Below are 20,313 nucleotides of genomic sequence, written 5' to 3' on the forward strand. Positions count from 1 at the left end.
CATGTTAAGTTAACCCATAATTCTTGTCTGTGTTATGTGACTTGGTACCTTTTATCAGTGCAGCATTCTTACCTTGCTTCATCCACGCCTGGGTGGCAACTGTGTCTGACCTTTCCAGAATTTTCTTAGTCTGGTTGTCCCGCCTATACTTCCTTTCTGGCTACTGGCCAATCAGCATTTTATTAAACCAATACTGTTGAAATATGAGTGGCGGGGCTGCTTCCCACCGCCACCCGGCTAGCTTTACCCGAAATAATTATACGGAAACTGTATTCTTTTAATCACTGCCTGGTCCATTAGCTCCAGCCTCTTATTGGCTAGCTCTTACATATTGATTTAACTCATTTTTAATATTTTATGTAGCCCACGAGCTGGCTTACCAGGAAAGATCTTAACCTGCGTCTGTCTGGAGAGAGAGAATCATGGCGACTCCTGACTCAGCTTTTTTTTTCCAGCATTTTGTTTTGTCTACTCCGCCTACCTAATTTTCTGTCCTATTAAAGGGGCCAAGGCAGTTTCTTTATTACTTAACCAATGAAACAACAGATAGAAAGATGACCCACTGGGGGCGTGTTCGCCTCGGGCTAATGTTTACGGATAAATCTGCCGGGCGTGATCCCAGCATCCCCTTTTCTTCTTTGCTCCGCTGTGCTCCCTGGGAACCTGTGGTCCTGTAAGTCTATTTCCTTATTAAAGCTGTATATATCTATATAATCTGTCTGCATTCATTTGCACCGCCACATTTTGGCGTCCCAACGTGGGGCTATTTTGCCCCCGACCCGGCACAGGGGGGGCGCAAGCTCCACCTTTCCCGGCTAGTTGCGCCCGCCCTGTGCCGGGTCGGGGGCAAAATAGACCCACGTTGGGATGCCACAATACAAGTGACAAATCTTTACAGTGTACAAAAGTTTTATCCCACAGCACAGTTTCTCAGTGTCACCCTAGCTGTTCTGGAACTTGCTCTGTAGACTAGGGCAGCCTCACTTGTCTCTACCTCCTGAGTGCTTGGGATTAAAGGTGTGTACAGTCATGCCACATGTCTGGCTAGAGCTTCCTTTTTGAAATGGGGTCTTGCTATGTTGCTTAGGCTAGATTCAAATTTGCTATCCTCCTGCCTCAGCCTCTTAGGTAACTAGAATTGTATGTAGGTACCACCATACCCAATTTGAGGTCCTTTTTGAATTTCTCATATCAGATAGTGAGACTGTAGAGGTTTTGTTACTGATCTCAAAATGACAAGAAACTGTACCAAGTTACATGCTTAGAATATTTAAAATATATGAGAGTCTAGGACTGCTCAGGTCAACTCAACACATTATCCAAGTAGATGGCACAGAATCTGCTCACTTGTTACCATGCCTTTCTTTTTACTTAGGCTCAATGACTGAGTATAAATTTTCTACTCAAGTAGAGGTTAATGTAGCTGAAAATGAAATCTGCCTTTTCATTTCACCTTGGTGGAACCAGTGGTCAGTCATGGTTATTGGACATATTTTGGACATTCTATTGAGAATGGTGCTTTAATTTTGTCAGTATGTAGCAGAAAGCCATTACTACAGATTGAGTTGTTCACATTTGAATCAAACCTCATTGACACAGATATAGTGTTACCCTAAGTAGGCAGTACTTATTTGTTGATTACATATGGCGACTTGGATTCTGTTTCCAGCTATGCTACCAGATGGATGTGTTCCCTGTTCTGTTATACTTGTCCTTTTAAAACGTCCTTGCTTTGCATTTCATTTAGGGGAATAAAACATCATCACATGTCAGTACTGAAGGTTTATGTGAAAGACTAAAGAGACCACGGACGTTTGACCTTGAAATCAATGGTCAGACCTAGTAAAATGAATTTATTTCAGTTCAGATGTCAAACCAAATGCACTTTACCATATTAGTTAGCCCCGTCATAAAGGAATGTAGGCTGGGAAAGAGAAATTTCCCAGGGGTTAAGAGTCATATTTATTTTGTATTATGCTAGCCCAGGCCAGTAAGGGGGTCATTAACTTCATGCGTGCTTTAGAACCATTTTAGATTCTTTTAAATTAATATTCTTCCTGCAATTAAATATGGAACAGTGCTTTTTTTTTTTTTTTTTTTTTTTGGTTTTTCGAGACAGGGTTTCACTGTAGTTTTGGAGCCTGTCTTAGAACTAGCTCTTGTAGACCAGGCTGAACTCACAGCAATCTGCCTGCCTCTGCCTCCGAAGTGCTGGGATTAAAGGTATGCGCCACCACCACCCAGCTGGAACAGTGAATTTTGATGCATGCCTTCTCTGCTTTCTATCTGCACTGTCATTTATCCCCCTAATCTTTCCCAACATTCTTTATCTTTTCATCATAGTTTAATATCTTGTTTACTTCTGTCTATCAAGCTTTATTATGCCTGGTACTAGAGATAGACCCAGAGGTAAGAAGGCAGTAGAAATCAGTATGACCCATAGAAAATAGATCAGTGATTATGTAGGCTGTGGAAATATCTGAGTCCAGAGGCTACCTGAGATTTGTTTTAATTCTGTTGCTGTGTAGCATTCTCTAAGGAGATATATGCCTCTTTCCCTTTTCTTCTTCTTAGGGTTGGCACTAGAATACAGCATTGCTGTAGTTGTTTTTGTTGTTTGTGGCTAAGAGCTTATCCATTGACCCAGTATTTATTTGTTTGATTTCTTGTTCCTCAAAGGAAAAAAAGTGAATCGTGAATTTCATCCCTTTGCACCACTTCTTTCTGAACTAGCTCTTGTATGAGTTTTCAGAGAAAGGTATTCTGAGCTCTCGGAGGAAGCATTCCACTAACTTTCTAAGTTGGGTGGTCTGGTTTGCCTTCTTGGACACAGAAAAGTAGGCTTTTTGGAATTTGGATTTGCTCAGTTTTGACTTCCTGTTTTTTTTTTTTTTGTTTGTTTGTTTGTTTGGTTGATTTGTTTTGTTTTTTAATGTCCAAAGATCCTGAGATTCAAACTATTTCACACTATTTACTTTCCCTTGAGTCTCTGCTGCAGCATTTGTCACTCATATTCTGCCCTTGTTAGTTTGATAAAACACTTCCTACACTTCTTGGCTTCTGGTATATGTGTATGTATGTATGTTTTAATGAACAGAATGGAACTTTTATTTAGAAAATTCCCATATTTTCCTGGAGTCGTTCATAGTTACCCATTGTGAGTAAACATTTCTTACCAGAATGGTACACTTGTTACAGTTACATTTTGTTGTTGTGTGGGGTTTTGTTTTGAGACATGATCTCTTTGTAGTCCTGGCTATCCTGGAACTCTGCAGACCAGACTGGCCTCAACAGAGATTCACCTGTGTCTGCCTCCCAAATGCTGAGATTACAAGCATGTGCCATTACTCTCAGTTTGCAATTATAACCCTCCTTGTGGCAATGGGGAGTGTGTGTGTGTGTGTCAATATGCTTGTGTGTATGCATGTTTATGGGGGTAGTGGTGCACATGTGTGCTTGTGGAGGCCATTTGGTCTGCCTCAGGAGCCATCTATCTTCCTTTCTTGGGCTAGGTCTCTCGTTAGTTTAGAACTCACCAAGTAGACTAGGATAGCTAGCCAGCAAATCCTGAGGGTTTGCTTGTCTCCACCTCCTCAGATCTGGGATCGTAAACATGTGTTGCCCACACCAACTGAACTATGTTCCCAACCCGAAGTTTAATTTTTTGTCAATGTGTATGTGTGTGTGTGCATATGAAGGGAGAGGTCACTGTTGGTGTCTTCCTCAGTTACTTGTTACTTGATTTTTTTTTTTTTTTTAAATTGGATCTCATGTGGAGTTAACTGCTTTGTCTGAATCGGATGGCCAGCTGAGCTCCAGGAATCTGCCTGTCTCTGTCTCCTGCTTGAACCACAGGCATTTTACTGACTAAACCACCTCCCTAGCCCCTTATAACTGTTTAAAATCATCCTTTGGAAATATACTGAACGGAAAAGAGCTATTGACTTACTGAAAATTACACAGCCTGCTGCAGTGGCTCATACCTGTAATCCTAGCACTCAGGAGACTGAAGCAGGAAGATTGCTCTGAGTTGGAAGGAAGAAAAAATGCAGAAAAGGAAATTTTGTGTCTAGTTATTTCCAGTTGCTCTAGATTGGCTAATAGAATTTCAGCAGAAATCAGTAAAATCAGTAAATAAGCATCTAGCTGTAATTGTGGTAAAAGATCCAAAATGAGAATATAACCACATAATTTTTCTTACAGAAAATAAGGATTTTTTTTTAAATGAATATTGATGTCATCTTGTCTCCTTTCAGTTGCTCTAGGTCGTAACCAGCCTTTGAAAAAGGAGAAACCAAAATGGAAAAGCGATTATCCCATGACAGATGGACAACTGCGCAGCAAGAGGGATGAATTTTGGGACACTGCACCAGCTTTTGAAGGGCGGAAAGAGATCTGGGATGCCTTGAAGGCTGCAGCACATGCTTTTGAAAGCAATGATCATGAACTGGCACAGGCAATCATTGATGGTGCAAACATAACACTACCACACGGTAGGTTTGGTGTCCTGACAAAGGGGCACAGCCACCTGGGAGGGAGTTTCTTGTTTTTCTTATACATGTTATTCTAATTCTTTTTATTATAGTAAAAGATAGCACTCCTCTTTTTCTCTTCTTTTTATATCTTTCAGCTGGTGACAGTTTGTGTCTTGGTTCATTTTATGTTTCTAAATCTGAGAAAAGAGAACATTTGATATAGTATTTCTAGTTTCTGTATGACTTAGTTTTCTGTAGACACAAGCCCCTTTCTCTATATAGTATACATCCCTGCCCAGCAGCAGTTGTTGCTACTGCCTTAACCTCTTTCCTGCCAGAGCTGGGGAGTCTCAATTTAGGTTTTATAAAGTATGAGACTTGATGGATGCCCCTTTGTCATCCTGCTTTCCCATCATTTAGTGTAAGCAGACCTAAACTTTGAAGTTCATTTTTTTTAATTGTTATTTGCAAGAGGGAAGGACCATATGAGAGATGGCTCAGTGGTTGCTGCTCTTTCAGAGGATCTGGGTTCAGTTTCCAACCAACCATTTGGTGGTTCACAAGTATCTGTAACTTCAGTTCCAGGGAAATCTGATTCCCTCTTCTGGCTTCTGCAGGTAGGCACTACATGTATGTGGTGCATAACATGCTTTCATATATAATTACATATGTTTAGGGAAGCACTCATACATACAAAAATAAAATAGAAATCTCTCTTTTTTGTATTTTCGAGACAGGATTTCTCTGTAGTTTTGGAACCTGTCCTGGAACTCGCTCTGTAGACTAGGCTGGCCTTGAACTCACAGAATTCCACCTGTCTCTGCCTTCCGAATGCTGGAATTAAAGGCGAATGCTGGAATTAAAGGCGTGCAGCACCACTACCCGGCTGATGTATTTATTTTTATTTTCCTTGTGTGGGTATTTTTGCCAGGTGGGTGCTGGGAAACAAGCCCATGTCTTCTGTAAGATCAGCAACAGCTCTCAACTCCTGAGCCACCCTTTCTGCCCCAGCTTCAAAGTTTTTAAGGGTAATTTTCCATGACTGTAGCCATGAGCCTTATAAGAAACCTTTTTTGCTGTAGGAGAGTGACTAAGAACCACCATAATTTATTTGTATCCAGGGACACTTAGATGCTAGACTTAATGCACATACCCTTGTATGGTCTCCTTGATTGAAATATTAAATATTTCATGCTGAGGTTTAGGTATTAGTTTTATGTATGTACTCTTTGTCTTTTACTTTGGTGTTTTTCTCTTTAACTTTACAAGTTAGTATCTTTCTAGGTTGTTTTTTTCTGACCTATATAAGGGATAACCATCAACATTTACTCTTCTCTGTTCATTTTTATGCCACTGTCATTTTCCCCAATGTCTTTTTGTCTTTTTTACTTGTGTTCATTTGTAGAGGAGCAATGCTTTAGTAATTTAATCATCTGCAGAATGTCCTTTGACTCTTTGTCCAGTGCGGAATGTTTTACTCATGAGCCTTGCCAACTTTCCAAATCCCCATTATACTCTAATTAGCCATGCTTCTAAGAAGCATTCCTTGTTTTATGACTATCCATTATTTATTATGAGCACTTGTTAGCATGGGCTTATATCACTTAACATTTATCTAATACCCACTTCTCCCACACGTGTAAAAACGATCACTTCTATATTTGAAGTGTCTGAGTCGAGTGCCATTTCAACATGTCCACGTAGTCCTAGTTGTCATGGCTATTGCTTAAATTCTTTACTTCTTCCATGATTGCAGATTAGGAGGTGGTGACGTGATCTGCCCCTTCAGCTACCCTATTATTGTGACAGAGAATTTCAAAGTTATGTTACTTATTTCTGATGCGTAATTCCTAAGCAGCATCTGTTGTGTAGGCCTGCAAGTGGCTGTATGGAGAGTCTTATTTATGTATATGATTGTTTTAATCCAGAATCCTGGAACTTTGACTTCCTCATTTTATACTTAACATAGTTACCTATAGCTAATTATGTTCTCCAAATTGTAGCTTCATTTAAAAGTTCATGGAAGGCTGCAGAAACGGCTCAGAGATTAAGAGCACTGGCAGCTCTTCCCAAGGTCCAGAGTTCAGTTCCCAGTACCTACATGGAGGCTCTCAACCATCTCTAATGAGATCTGGTGCCCTCCTCTGGCATGCAGGCATACATGCAAGCAGAATATTGCATAGTAAGTAAGTAAACAAACAAACCTTTTCTAAAAAGTGCTCCAAGATGGTTTAGCAGGTAAAGGTGTTTATCATTAAGCTTGATGACATGTGAGTTCATTTCTACGAACCAATTCAGTGGAAGGAAAGAGAACCAACTACCTCAGGTTGTATTCTGATATCCAAATGTGTGTTGTGGCATAAACACACACAATAAATGTATCAAGTAAATTTACCCGCAGTGGTGGTGCACACCTTTAATCCCAGCACTCAGGAAGCAGAGGGAGGTGGATCTCTGTGAGTTCAAGAACAACCTGGTCTACAAAAGCTAGTTCCAGGGCAGGCTCCAAAGCTACAGAGAAACCCTGTCTCGAAAACAAAACAAAAAACAAAAACAAAAATGTATTAAGTCGAATAAATATTTTTAAATGCTTTTGAGTTCATAAAGGCAAGCATCTCTGTTTCCTGTCCAGGCACAGTCTGTGCATATCCTGTTGAGTGTAGATTTCAGTCTGATTTGTTCTTACCTATCTGAACTGTCAAGAAGAAGAATGTTGCTGTGCCACATGTGGTATGCACTGCTTTAACCCCAGCAGTCAGGCAGAGTAAGTATATCTCAATTATGCCGTCATATATCCCTAATTTGCTGTCAGGTACAATTCAGCTATTTAATTGAATGTTTTTAGACCTGCTCAGTGATAGGTTTTGACATCACTTGTGCTTCTCTAGTAATTAAAGCTATGTGACTTTAAGCAAATCATTTTTGTAACCCTTGGGTCTCTTTGTTATATTGGACTGTGGTAACCATCTGTCTGGTTGGGTTGTTGCATTGGCTCAATGTGATGTTACTTGTGAGTTGTTTACTGTAATGCCTGATCTACCAAAGACACTCAATAGACACCAGGACTGATGAGTTTAGTTTTTTACACTGGAAACTAATAGATAAATTCCCTGCACCAACCTTGACTTACAGATCCTGACTTGGCTGTATCCACTGTGGCCTGTTTGCTTTTTAGAGTACTCTACTCTTGGCCACACCCCTTCTCATAACCTAGTCCTTTCCCCATAGTTTTTATAGCATTTATTTTAAAAATTAATTGCCTTAAATGCTTTTTTTCTCATGGTTTTTGCCACTATATAAAAATTCTAAAAACTTGGCTTTTTTTGTTTGTTTGTTTTTTGTTTTTTCGAGACAGGGTTTCTCTGTGGTTTTGGAGCCTGTCCTGGAACTAGCTCTGTAGACCAGGCTGGTCTCGAACTCACAGAGATCCGCCTGCCTCTGCCTCCCAAGTGCTGGGATTAAAGGCGTGCGCCACCACCTCCCGGCTTGGCTTTTTTTTTTTTAAGTTGTAAGGTAGGTAGGTAGGTAGATGAGTGAACTCTCATGCTTGAAAGAAAAAATCAGTAGCCATTCCCAGTTTACTCATGAGAAAACTGAAGCAAGGAGAGATTATGACTTTACAGGATAAATCATGGAACTGAGATTTGAACTAAGAGTAACAAAAGCATTTTTGATTCACACCCATTACACAGTTTCAACTCTTTGAATTTGTAAAGCCATTCACGAGTCCTCTTCTTTGATATTTTCTTTTCTTTTCTTTTTTTTTCTTCTTTGATATTTTACAAGATTACACATGTCTAATATTTTTGGTACCTTGTATATTGCCTAAAATACTTGCCTAAAACAAAAGAATTTTAACTAATGCTAAAGGGAAAAAGTACATTTTTAAAAATATACAAATGAACAGGAAATACATGTGTATAGGCCTTTCTGTTTTTCTTAGGTATCTCAGAAGGCCATTAAAAACAGGCAGGGATGCTGACAGTGCTGACATGTGCTCTTTTAATCTCAGTACTCAGGAGATATAAGTAGGTGAATATCTGATTTAAAAGTCAGCCTGGTCAACATAGTGAGACTCAGGCCAGCCAAGGCTACATAGAGAGACCCTGTCTCAAAAAGAAAGGTAGGCCATAGGGTTCAGTGGTTAAGAGCACTGGATGTTTTTCCATAGGACTTTAGTTCAGTTTCTTAGTACTCATATGGTACCTCACAATGCCAACACTCTCTTCTGGCCTCTGTGGACAATGTACACACATGGTAAACCGGCATACATGTAGGTAAAACACCTATACACATAAAATAATAATGAATAATTTTTTAAGGCAATCCAGAGGGACCAAGGGGATGGCTCTTGTTGGCAAGCCTGATGACCTGACTTTGATCCTTGGAGCCCTTGTTAAAGCCAAATGTAGTGACACACATCTAGCCTGGAACAGCAGGAACAAGTGACCCTGCCTTAAAACAAGGTGGAAGGCAAGAAGTGACTTTTGAAAGTTGTCCTCTGACCTACACATATACTCAAAATATTTTTTTAATTAAAAATAGAGCAAAAAAGACCCCCCAAATATCTAGAAATAGGTAAGGGCTAGATGTGATGCATGCCTATAATCCTGGTACTTGGGAGGCTGAAGCAAGAGGATCACTTGTTGAAGGCCAGCCTGAGCTACATAGCAAGAACCTATTTCTTAAAAAAAAAAAAAATCCAGGAAATTTGGTTGCTTTAAAGGTTTAAGGAATGGATGCACAGCTATAATATAAATAGTTATTTTTTACACAGATGATTTTTGCTTGGCTGTTGTAGTGTTTAGAAATGAAACAGGCCCTTAATAAGGAGCCTGGTGACTAATAAATCACAAATGTTATGTCATTTCTTCTTTCTGTCCTCAAAAAGGACAAAGATGGCTGGCTTAGAGTTAGAGAATGTGAATGTGTCTGTTCCTCTGCTGCCATCATTCTTTTTCTTGAATTAGAGTGATAAAGTCTGAAAATAGCTGTGTGGGAGGTTGTTCCTGAGCCAGGAGGCTTGTCTCTGAAGAAACCCTCCTTTCTGTATTGTTCTGGGGTGGGACTGGAGAAAACAGGGTTTCTCACACCCCAAGGCGCAGCTGTATCAACTACCACTTCGTTAAGGCCTCCTGGATTTTCAGTAGATACCAGACCCAAGTGCTTCTATGATATTCCTCTGCCCACTTAAGAAAATGAAACCCTGGAACTAAAGATTAACTGTTCCCTGTAGCAGTTCAGCAAAGTGTTAGATAGTGTTTAATGCTGTTTTGACTATCACATGACTCCAGCTCTAGGTGTTCAGCTAAGCCACTCTCACCCCTGCTGACTAGGAGAGATGCTAAGCTTGGTTCCTCTAGTTGTCACAGTCCTGCTGGCTGAGTCAGTGGATGACGAGTTGCTAGGTCTTCTAGAGCCAGGCTCAGTGGATTCCCAGCACCGTGTTTCCAGAGAGAAAACCTGTAGTTTGTTAGCAGCCTTAGAGTCCTAAGGACTGCTCCCAAGGGCTCCTGAGGTAGATGGCTGAAACTTTATAAAACTGTGATCCATTTACTGCACTGTTGTTTGTGAAACACTCTCCCAAGTGCATAATTTTGAAATTTAAAACCCATGGGAGAAAACAACATTATTGAACATTTTCCACGGACTTTTATATGTATTAGGCAATTTCACATGTTTAGTTATTTAATCCTTGCAGCAGCCTTGTAAAAGTGGGTACTATAATCCCCGTGGAGATAATTATCAGCATGTCCCAAATTAGGCTCTACATCCAGTCTTGGGTATGAGCAGAGACCCAGTCCCTCATATCAGATTTCACTACGCTTTCACTTCTTGGTACCCCTCAGGCTCCTGTGTGTTGTGTTATGATCTGAGCCTCTTTGCTTTATTTCCTTATTTTAATTCTATGGTTTTGGTGTTCTTATCTTTTTAGCTATGTCCACTTCACTTAACTGTTGAGGCCTTTCTTGGACATAGAAAGTAGTGGTTATTGAAAAGTAGAATTCCAGCCTCCTGGGGTCCATTAGAACAGAGAAGTTAACAGTGAGGATATGAATAAAACCCTTGGTGATAGGAGGGGAAAAAAAAGCTTTTGGAGTTCTAAAATGTTGCCCCTTTATTTACTGATCTAAATATTTACATTTCCAAACATTATTGAGAACCTACATTAAATGGGGATGATTCATTGTCGTGCACATACTATGAAACCATCACTTTAAAAATCAAAACACTTTCTTGTTCTTACACATTGCTTTTATTATCTGGGGGTGGTGTGTGTATGTGTGTGTCTCACAGTATGTGTGGAAGTCAAAGGACTTTCAGGAGTTGGTTATTTCCTTCAACTGTGGGACCTGCTGATCAGGTTTGGGTTATCAGGCTAGCATGTGCAGTTTCTGCCTAGCCATCTGCTCACTCACAGACACTGGTTTTTAACTTTTGAGTGCAACTATGCCAGTCTCAGGTGATGAAAAATCTTAACACTGAGCCCCCACTCTTACATGGAAGTGAGAGCATAAAGGCACTCAGCAAGGACTTTCTTTATAAGGTTGTTTTTCAGCCTCAGGGACTCCTGAAACACTAAAGTCTTATGCCTAATGGCATGTATTAAAGCTACTTTGTTTGGCAACCAGGTTAGTTCATCTTTACAAATTTTTAGAGGCCTGTTTGTTTGTTTGTTTAGGTCTTTTTGAGACAGTCTCATGTAATCCAGACAGATCTTAGACTCAACATCTAAAGGGCTGGCCTGTCTCCACTTCTCAAGGGCTAGGATTATAGAGGTAAACCATCATGCCTGGCTGGAATGAAAGCAGCCAGGGAAAACAGTTGACCAGGGAAAATAAAACACTTTAACTAATCATCTAGATAAAATGTAAAAACATTCGCAGAAAATTATGTAAGGGATGACAACAAAGTGATGATTTGGCAGCCCTCTGCCTACCATGGGGAGCCTTCAGGGCTTCCTGACTTGGCGAAATGATGCCTGCCCCCTCAGGTATTTATCCTGATGGCCGTCTGTCTCTGCCAGCTCCTAACAGTGGGATTCTGAGAGGAAAAAGAAAAGTCTGCAGTGGTTATTAGATAGTAATGCAAGTGAGCCTGGCTAGAACTTCGGAAATAGTGAGGAATTGCTAAGTGAACTAAGTTTCAATGCCAAAGAATAGTGATTCAAACCTTCTGTAAGTTTCTAATGTAGCCAGGCTAAGTGTAATTTTGCCAAGGTAGTAAATCCCCACAACTGTCAACTTTTGGAAAGGTGCCTTCCTCTTAAGGATAAACATACTGGCCTTCTGTAGGAACAGATAGTCGTGTGTGTGCGCATGTGCTTATGTAGGTGGAGGCCTAAGGTATGTTTGTGTTGAATGCCCACCAGTGGTCCCTTCTAGCTTCCTGGATTCTCCAGGAGCTCCAAGTCAAACACACAGCTAAAGATCTAACACTGAAGTTCACATAGGAGGGAGAACATGTGACCTTTGTCTTTCTGGGTGTGGGTCTAATATTTTTCAGTTCCGTGCTTTTGACTCACTGGTGAAGAGTGTCATGTTATTAGACTGCTTAGCATGCTAGCTTCTTATTTGTCATGGCTTTCATTTTCCTCTAAGTTCATTATTCCATTTAACTATCTCATTAACATATTACTAAGCTGTGTGTTCTTATCTTTATGTTACAAGTTTATTTCTTCAGGACTGTTATTACTGATTGTGTCATTGTTGTTTACTAGCTGTGTGACCCTAAGCAAAACTTAATTCATCATCTGTCTTCCCATCTGTAAAATATGTATAGTAGACTTACTTTCTGCTATAGTTGTAAGGATTAAGTGTGTGTGTGTGTGTGTGTGTGTGTGTGTGTGTAGTTACATATATAACATACTTAGGGCTAGGACTGGTTGGTAAGCATTTGAAGCATTTTGTGTTTAGTGTATAGATTAAAATTGGCTGCACAGTGACAGCATGGTTGAACATGCTTATGTGAAAGGGGGAAATCTCAGGGGGCCCCACCCCATGTAAACATCTGTTGATTGCTGAGAGAAGGGGAATTAGAGAATTAGAACCTTCCCTATGATCAGCCCTGAAATCTATAATACAACACTAAAGGTTGAATTTATATATTTATGAGTAATTAAATAAAGGGGGTCTTAACTTGAGGGGGGGGAATATGGAGGGGTAGGAAAGAGGAAATGATGTGATTATATTTTAATTGTCCTACTAAGAGCCAAGAAACTTTACTATCTGTGGTTGGGTAACTGCCTTCCAGTTACATCTGTGGTAGCAAAGTATGGATTTTGGACAAACATCTACATATTTCAAAATGATTAATTGAATGGTATTTTTCCATAAAATATATACTGATCTATGCTGACCTTATTTTTCATTTAGAAGTAGATTATTTTAATGCCAAAATTGCATCACAATTTTGCTAAAATTCTCTACCCTTCGGGACCCTAAGAGTACTGTTTCATGCTAAGCAGTGATGGCACAGACCTTTAATCACAGATCTCTGTGAGATTGAGACCAACCTGGTCTACAAATAAGTTCCTGAACAGGCAGGGCTATACAAAGAAACTCTATCTGAAAAAATAAAAAACAAAAACAAAAAAAAAAAAAAACAAATAACAAACACAAAGAGTACTGTTTAATTCAACAAGAACAATATACCAAATGTTTTTCAGTACCCTGTCATTTAATCTTTCCAAATAGGTTTACTTATGCAGAAAGTAACATATGTGCTAATGCTTTAAAAGTGTATGTATTGGGGGTTAGTGCAGATTGGAGATTACTGCAGATTAGGGGTTAGTGCAGATGGCAGTTAGTGCAGATTGGTGATGACTGCAGATTGGGGGTTAGTGCAGATGGGGGTTAGTGCATATGGGGGTCAGTGCATATTGGAGATTATTACAGATTAGAGGTTACTGCAGATTGGGGGTTGCTACAGATTGGGGGTTTACTGTAGATTGGGAATTGTTACAGATTATGGGTTACTGCAGGTTGGGGGTTGCTACAAAGTGAGGATTGCTACAGATTAGGAGTTGCTGCAGATTGGAGATTGCTGCAGATTGGGGTTAATGCAGATAAGGGGTTATTGTAGATTGGGAGTTACTGCTTTCTAAACTTGTCCCTTTCTGCTTCTTCAGTTAGTACAGATCAGTCAGTCTCCCCAGCCTCAGTATTGTTTGAACTCTGGACTTGAGCCATTGTAGTGTGGCCCATTGGTTTAATGAGTGGTGTGGTGTAGCACATCATTTCATCAGCTTGTCTTCCACCTGCTCATCTTCTTTGTGAGAGTCTTGCAAAGGTATTTTAACTCTTGCTTTTCTGGGTTTTCTGTTTGTATTTGTTGTTTTTACTCTGAGACAAGATTTCTCTGTGTAGCCGTGACCATCCAGGAACCTTGTAGATAAGGCTGACTTGAACTCAGAGATCCACCTGCATCTGTTCCCCAAGAGCTGGGATTAAAAGGTGGGCTGTGACACCACCGCCTGTCAAGAGTTCTGTGTGTGTTTGTATAGCAGTCCTTTGTCAGATATGTCTTGAAATTTTTCTTGCAGTTTGTATCTTTTTATTCTCTTGATAGTGTCTTTAGCAAAGCCTAAATTTCTAATTCTGATGATTATACATTTAGTGACATTTACCTCACGGGTCATTGCCAAGGCAGCAGTGTTTAGATTTCTTCTTTTGCCTTCTAGGAGTTTATAGTTTTGTGTTTTATATTTAAGTTTGTGTACACTTTTTTGGTGGTGGTAGGGTGGGCTCATGTGTGCAATGGCAAGGGTAAATTCTGTATTGAGATTAATTTTTTGATGTCTCATTAACCCGGCACCCTTTGTTGGAAAGCCTGTCACCTGTCTTTTCTATCCACTCTTCCTTTTGTTTCTTTTATACGGATCAGCTGATGGTGTCTATGTGAGTGGTATTTCTGGACTTTCAACTGTTTTCATTCATCACGTTTGTTTAAGTGTTGCTTTTTTAGGTTTTTTGAGATACCCTGGACAATACACACACACACACACACACACACGCACGCATGTACGCACACATCCTAGTCTTAAATTATGGCAATCTTTCATTCTTCCAAGTGTTGGGACTACAATATGAGCTACCCTGCCCAACTGTATGCTGTCTTGGTTACTATAAGATTAGCATAAGCCAGTCCTTGTAAGTTAATTTTTTACCTCATGTACAGTTTAGTTTGTCCAGTATCTAGAAAAAACTTTGAAATTTTTATTGGAGTCGCATTAAAATTGGAAGAACTGACTGGCATTCCAACAATATTTTCTCAATGCATAGACTGTCTCAATTTAGTTCTTCTTTGGTTTAACATTTTGTCATTTTCTTGTAGGTCTTACACATTTGTTGAGTTTAGCTCTACATGTTTCACTCTGGGTGTGCTAATACATGTGGTTTTGTAATGTCAGATACCACCTGTTGACTTCCATATATGAAGCAGTGGTTTTTATGCATTAACCTTAGTGTGGATGCTTATTGCATCCGACATCATTTTCTTGATTCTTCAGATTTTCTGCATAGATAGTTGTATTAATTATAAGTAAAAACACTTCTTTCTTTCCCAATTTGTAGATACTTTCTTTGTGCTTTAGCAGTGGTAAGAGGTGCTGTCCTACCTAGTTCCTAATCTTAATGGGAAACTCCACATTTGTTTTCTTTAAGTTTAGTGTTTTAGGGTTGTTTTTGTTGTTTTCAAACTAGTCTTTATGAAGCAAAGGAATTGTCCCTCTAATAGTATTGAGACTTTTTTTTTTTTAATTCTTTTGTAGCCTGAGCCGGGCTCGAACTCGTAATCCTCCCGTCTCTGCCTCCAACAAATCCTACTGGCTTGTGCCACCACAACCGGCATATTGAGAGTTTTTATCAGGAAAAAGTACTAGGTCTTCACAAATGGTTTTTCCTCATCTGATATGATTATATGATTTTTCTTGCTTACCCTGATGCTATAAATTAGTTAATATCTGAAGGTTGAATCAGTTTTCAAAACCTAGAATGAATTCTGCCTTAGAGAGTGTTATATAATTCTTTTTCTAGAGTGTTATATCTGATTTACCTAATATTTTTTTTCTTTCTTTAGCAGTAAGGTAATGTTTGCTTCATAGAATGCATTATGAAGTTTCTCTTCAGTCTTGTGAAAGTAGAAGATTGTTATAATTTCTTACTTACATGTTTGGTAGAATTTACTGTTGAGCCCATCAGGAGTTGGCGCTTTTTTGTTTTAAAAGGTTATTAGTTATTGATTCAATTTTTATAGATAAGGCCTATTTGGATTATTTCTCTGTTCTTAAACTTCGGTACATGATGGTTACAGAGAATTGGTCTGTTTCTTCTAGCAGATCAAATTTGTAGGCACGGGGTGTTCATAGTACACTTACTATCCTTTTAATGGCGAGACGTGTAGCTACACCTGATGCAGTCCCTCAAGTATGGTTTCTTTTGTTCCCACTGCTAGAAGCACTGGAGTTTTCCTCTGATGTTTGCCCTGAGGAAGTGGGGATAACAATGATAAATCCAGCTCTGAGAAGTCCTCTTAGTGTTTTCTCTCCACTTACCCACTCTGATTTCTGGCATACCTGTAACAGATGGAGATGAGAGTGCTGTCTGGATGTGAGACTGGTGGTGCACTGTGAACAGAAGCACACTCATTGACACTGTTCCCATCGCCCCTTCTCTGCAGGTGCACTGACAGAGTGCTACGATGAGCTGGGGAACCGATACCAGCTGCCAGTCTATTGCTTGGCACCACCAATCAACATGATAGAGGAAAAGAGTGACATAGAGACTCTGGATATCCCTGAGCCACCTCCCAATTCCGGACATGAGTCTCAGCTCCGTCTGCGCCTCTCCACAGGCAAAGACCTCAAGCTCGTGGTGCGCAGCACAGACACGGTATTCCACATGAAGAGGCGCTTACATGCTACAGAGGGGGTGGAGCCAGGCAGCCAGCGGTGGTTCTTCTCTGGCAGGCCTCTCACTGATAAGATGAAACTGGAGGAGCTGAAGATCCCAAAGGACTATGTGGTACAGGTTATCGTGAGCCAGCCTGTGCAAAACCCAACACCAGTGGAGAACTGAGCTGGGCTTGCCTGCATCCCAGATCCCTTGGCTCCTTTTTATTATCATTTCCTACTCTATGACGTGAAATTTATTTTCACTGCTCTGAATTCCCTATGAATGGATTTAGTTCTGAGGAATTACCAGTGAAAAATTCCATCTGTGATGGAGACCAACAAAAATAATAAAACACACAGAGCCAGCCTCTGGAACTCCTGTAATTACAATTTCTAATTTGAGAGGCAGTTAAGAAATAGATAACCATTTATTTTAAAACATTTATCAACTATGTAATGGCTGTATTTAAATAATTTGGAATGTACACAGACACCAGACCCATCAAGAACAGCACCAAGCACCTTTTGGATACAGAATTTTTAAAATGTATATGTCAAGTTATATTTCCAGAACCATCAATAATTAATAACAGTTACAAAACTTAAACGTTTTTGTTTTTGTTTTAGTGGGACCTAAAAGAGCAGAGGGGATTGTTTCTCTTCTGGGTTTGTATTCCTATTCCACCAGGAAGCAGTGGAGCCTGGGAGTTTGTCAGTGTTGCCTCCCCTCCCCCAAGTCATGCTCCTAATTCACATTCACTCAGTTCTACCATCCAACACGCTGGCAGCAGACACCCTCTGGAACACCAGACAATAATTTGGTAAATAGTCAGAGTTCTCATTCTTAGTTGAGAAGTTTTCTTGCCTGCATAGTGGTTTAAAATGTCTCTGGTCCCCAGGCTTGAGACTGCTAGCTACCATGTGATGCATTCACTGATGTAGCCGCTCTGCATGGCCGTTTCTGGAGCTGACTGACCCCATCTATATTTCTGGGCCATGTAACATGGAAATGGAGTGTGGCTGCTTCCATTCCAGAATAAAAGCAATTCTTTCTTACTCACCTTGCAGGGGGTGGAAGTTAAATCTTCTCTGCCTGTTCCTGGGAAAACTGTGCCTCTTCTCAGCCTTGGAGAAAACTCCAACTCAAGATTTTCAAGTGTGAAGGTTTACTGGTGTCACTTAACCGATATTGGTGAGAACAAATGATGGCACCTGGCGCTAGACCTCAGTACTTTTCACTTCACTCTGATTCTAGTCATTGTGGGCAGCAATGTTCTTCCTGCACCTTCCCACAAAGTGCTGAATCAACCACCATATCTGCACATGAGGCTGAGGGACTGGAGCACAGTGAGCCAGTCTTACCTCCTGGAGAAGGCTGGAGAAAGCTACCGAGGGTTGTATTCAATCTGGAGCCTCTTAAAAGCCGATTCTGCCAAGCATGGTGGTGCTTGCATTTAATCCCAAACTTGGGAGCAGAAGTAGGCAGATCTCAGAATTTGAGACCAATCTGGAATACAAAGCTAGTTCTAGACCAGCCAGAGCTGCATAATGAAACCCTGTCTTGTGGGGGGCGGGGGGAGGTTGATTCCATGAACTAATGTGACCACACTGTATCTTTGGAGTCTGAACTGTGTACAGTAGATGAAAGAGGGCGCTATGCTGTCTCAGTAGAGAAATGCCAAACCTTCAACGTCTATTTGGATATAAAACACCATGATTTTTGTGACAAAATGAAACTGCTAAGGAGTTTAAAATGTAATGTTTAAAGTGGTGTTAAATTTCCTATAGCCTGTTTAAATATATCTATAATTGAACTTACGTTTCTGAGAACTTTTAACCATTTCCCTAATTCTGTTCATAAGTTTAAAGTCTGTGACTGCACCTAATTTAGACTTGATGGGGGTTGAGTCTAAATTCAGGAGAAGCACACATCTTTAACAATGAGGAAGGTGCTCACATTCCTGTGTGGAAGCTCCAGGACATCCGAGTGCATCGGCCTACCATCAAGAAGGTTGATTCATTTGCCACATTGAGTAACAGTATCTCAAAGTCCATCAACTGGAAAAGAATGTTTTAAAAATTATTTTTCTAAAGGAAATTTAATGGTGTCATCAATAATCTATGTTTGGTAAAGGTCTTGTTTGTTTCTTGAGGGTTGACCTCTCTAAGAGTTTTTTATTTTAAAGGAACATATACTTTGAATAACGATCCTCCAGGTGTGTTTAACCTAGGTGAGAAAAAAAACCATGGTGCTGGTAATTGTCAATAGATTGATGTAAGATTGGATCAATACTTGATGTGTATAATTTTAGTATGTAGGGGTTTTGTGCTTTTTTAAAAAAAAAAAAGGTTCAACTTTTCTCTTTGTCTTTGCCTTTATTCTGAGTAGTTTCTTTTTTTGTTGTTACTTTTTTGTCATTTGTTCTGTTTTGTGTTTTTCAAGGCAGGATTTCTGTATACCAGGCTGGCTTTGAACTCACAGAGATCCGCCTGCTTCTACCTCTCGTGGCGTGATTTTCTAACTATTCCTCTATACAATGGCAGTCTCCCACATCCTATGGGGAGTGGGAGACTTCTTCCTCTCTGAAACCGGTAGTGATATCATGATCACCAAACTTAAGATCTGCTGCACCACATACTGCAGGTTACCTAGAGGTGTGCGACTCGGGGAGGGTGACTCGCAGTACTGCTTGCATGCTGCTGAGGTGATAAGATCCGAGTCTCTCCAGTTGTGGTTGCACACACCTCTAACCCCAGCACTGGGAGATAGAGGAGACCCAGGTGGAGGGCAGCTTGGTGTACCTAGTGAGTTCCCGTCTTTAACAACAGCAAATCTGTTCACCTTTATGTCCTCTGAGTTTCTTTGAAGGGCCTTTTCCATTTGGTGGGATACCAGCCTCTCCATTAGTTTTCTCTCACTACTTCATTGTTATCTAGAGCTTCTCTGTGTGAAAAGAACAGAGCAGACAATGGCCCCCTTCCTGAAGATAACTTGGAAATTTTTATTCCTCTTTCTCCATGGTGCGGGGAAGGTAGCCTTCCTAGCAAACGGGCATCACTCAGTTGATCGGATCCTGTGATGTATTTTACTTAGAAAAGGAATCCAGCTAATCACATCTTCAGAGACAGCTAGTGTCCTATGACTGTTGTTGGGGTCTCTTGTGATGTGGCCTGTTAGCCTGTCGTCTGTTTCTGTAGCGAGCCTAAATGAGTCCATCAAAGGTTGAACATAGTTGAGTTGGCCTTGCCTAGTCTGAGGCTTGAGGCCTTGGATGGTACAAAGATGTGAGCTCAAGCCCTGGGGGAAGAGGTGACTACTTTGCTCACTTAGTGGCCTCTCAAAGTTCCTTCTAGCTGACAGTAGTGAGGAAGACCTGTGGCCCTGGTCTGAAACCTTCACAGGCCAGTGTCCCACCCATAGTCTACCTGTTCCTCCCCATCGCCTGTGCCCTAGAACACTCGTACTAGGAACTTGCAGTACAATATGAAAACCGCAGACTGGAAAGCTTTGACACACAGGATGGAACCCAGAACCTCACACATGTCATACTCTTATTGTTGAATCACATACCAGGCCCTATGTACTCATGTTTAAAACTAAATGGGGGTCATGTTTAAAACTAAATGGGGGGGACGGCGCTGGAGAGATGACTCAGCAGTTGAAAGTGGTTGTTCTTGCAGAGGACCCAGGTTCGATTCCCAGCACCAGCATGGCAGCTCATAACTCTCCATAACTCCAGTTTCAATGCCCTTTTCTGACCTGAAGGCAGCAGGCACCCGCAACGTGCTTACACATACACATAAGCAAAATACTCAGGCACTTGAAATAAATCTAAGAACACCCTAAAGCAAAGCAGGCTTGGATTGGTTAGTTTCTCACATGCCTAGTCCCAACACAGTATATAAGTTTACTAATTTGAGCCGGGCAATGGTGGCGCACGCCTT

At 40.5% G+C, this 20,313-nt stretch overlaps 1 protein-coding gene across 3 annotated transcripts in view; it reads left to right on the forward strand.

The window, feature by feature from the left end:
• Positions 1-18,721, forward strand: part of Ubtd2 (ubiquitin domain containing 2) — a 59,180-nt gene extending 40,459 nt beyond the window's left edge. Inside the window, exons 2-5 of one of the 3 annotated variants that reach the window (XM_057776829.1) lie at positions 4,257-4,493; positions 16,155-16,366; positions 16,996-17,189; positions 17,437-18,721. In XM_057776829.1, the coding sequence (XP_057632812.1) occupies positions 4,257-4,493; positions 16,155-16,366; positions 16,996-17,189; positions 17,437-17,530 (737 nt within the window). In that variant the 3' untranslated portion in view covers positions 17,531-18,721. Of the gene's footprint in view, positions 1-4,256; positions 4,494-16,154 lie in introns of all 3 variants that reach the window. The other 2 variants (XM_057776831.1, XM_057776830.1) reach the window with 2 other exon arrangements.
• The last annotated feature ends 1,592 nt before the right edge of the window (positions 18,722-20,313 follow it).

The sequence above is a fragment of the Chionomys nivalis genome, chromosome 7, assembly GCF_950005125.1.
Source record: "Chionomys nivalis chromosome 7, mChiNiv1.1, whole genome shotgun sequence".
NCBI classification, from domain to species: Eukaryota; Metazoa; Chordata; class Mammalia; order Rodentia; family Cricetidae; genus Chionomys; species Chionomys nivalis.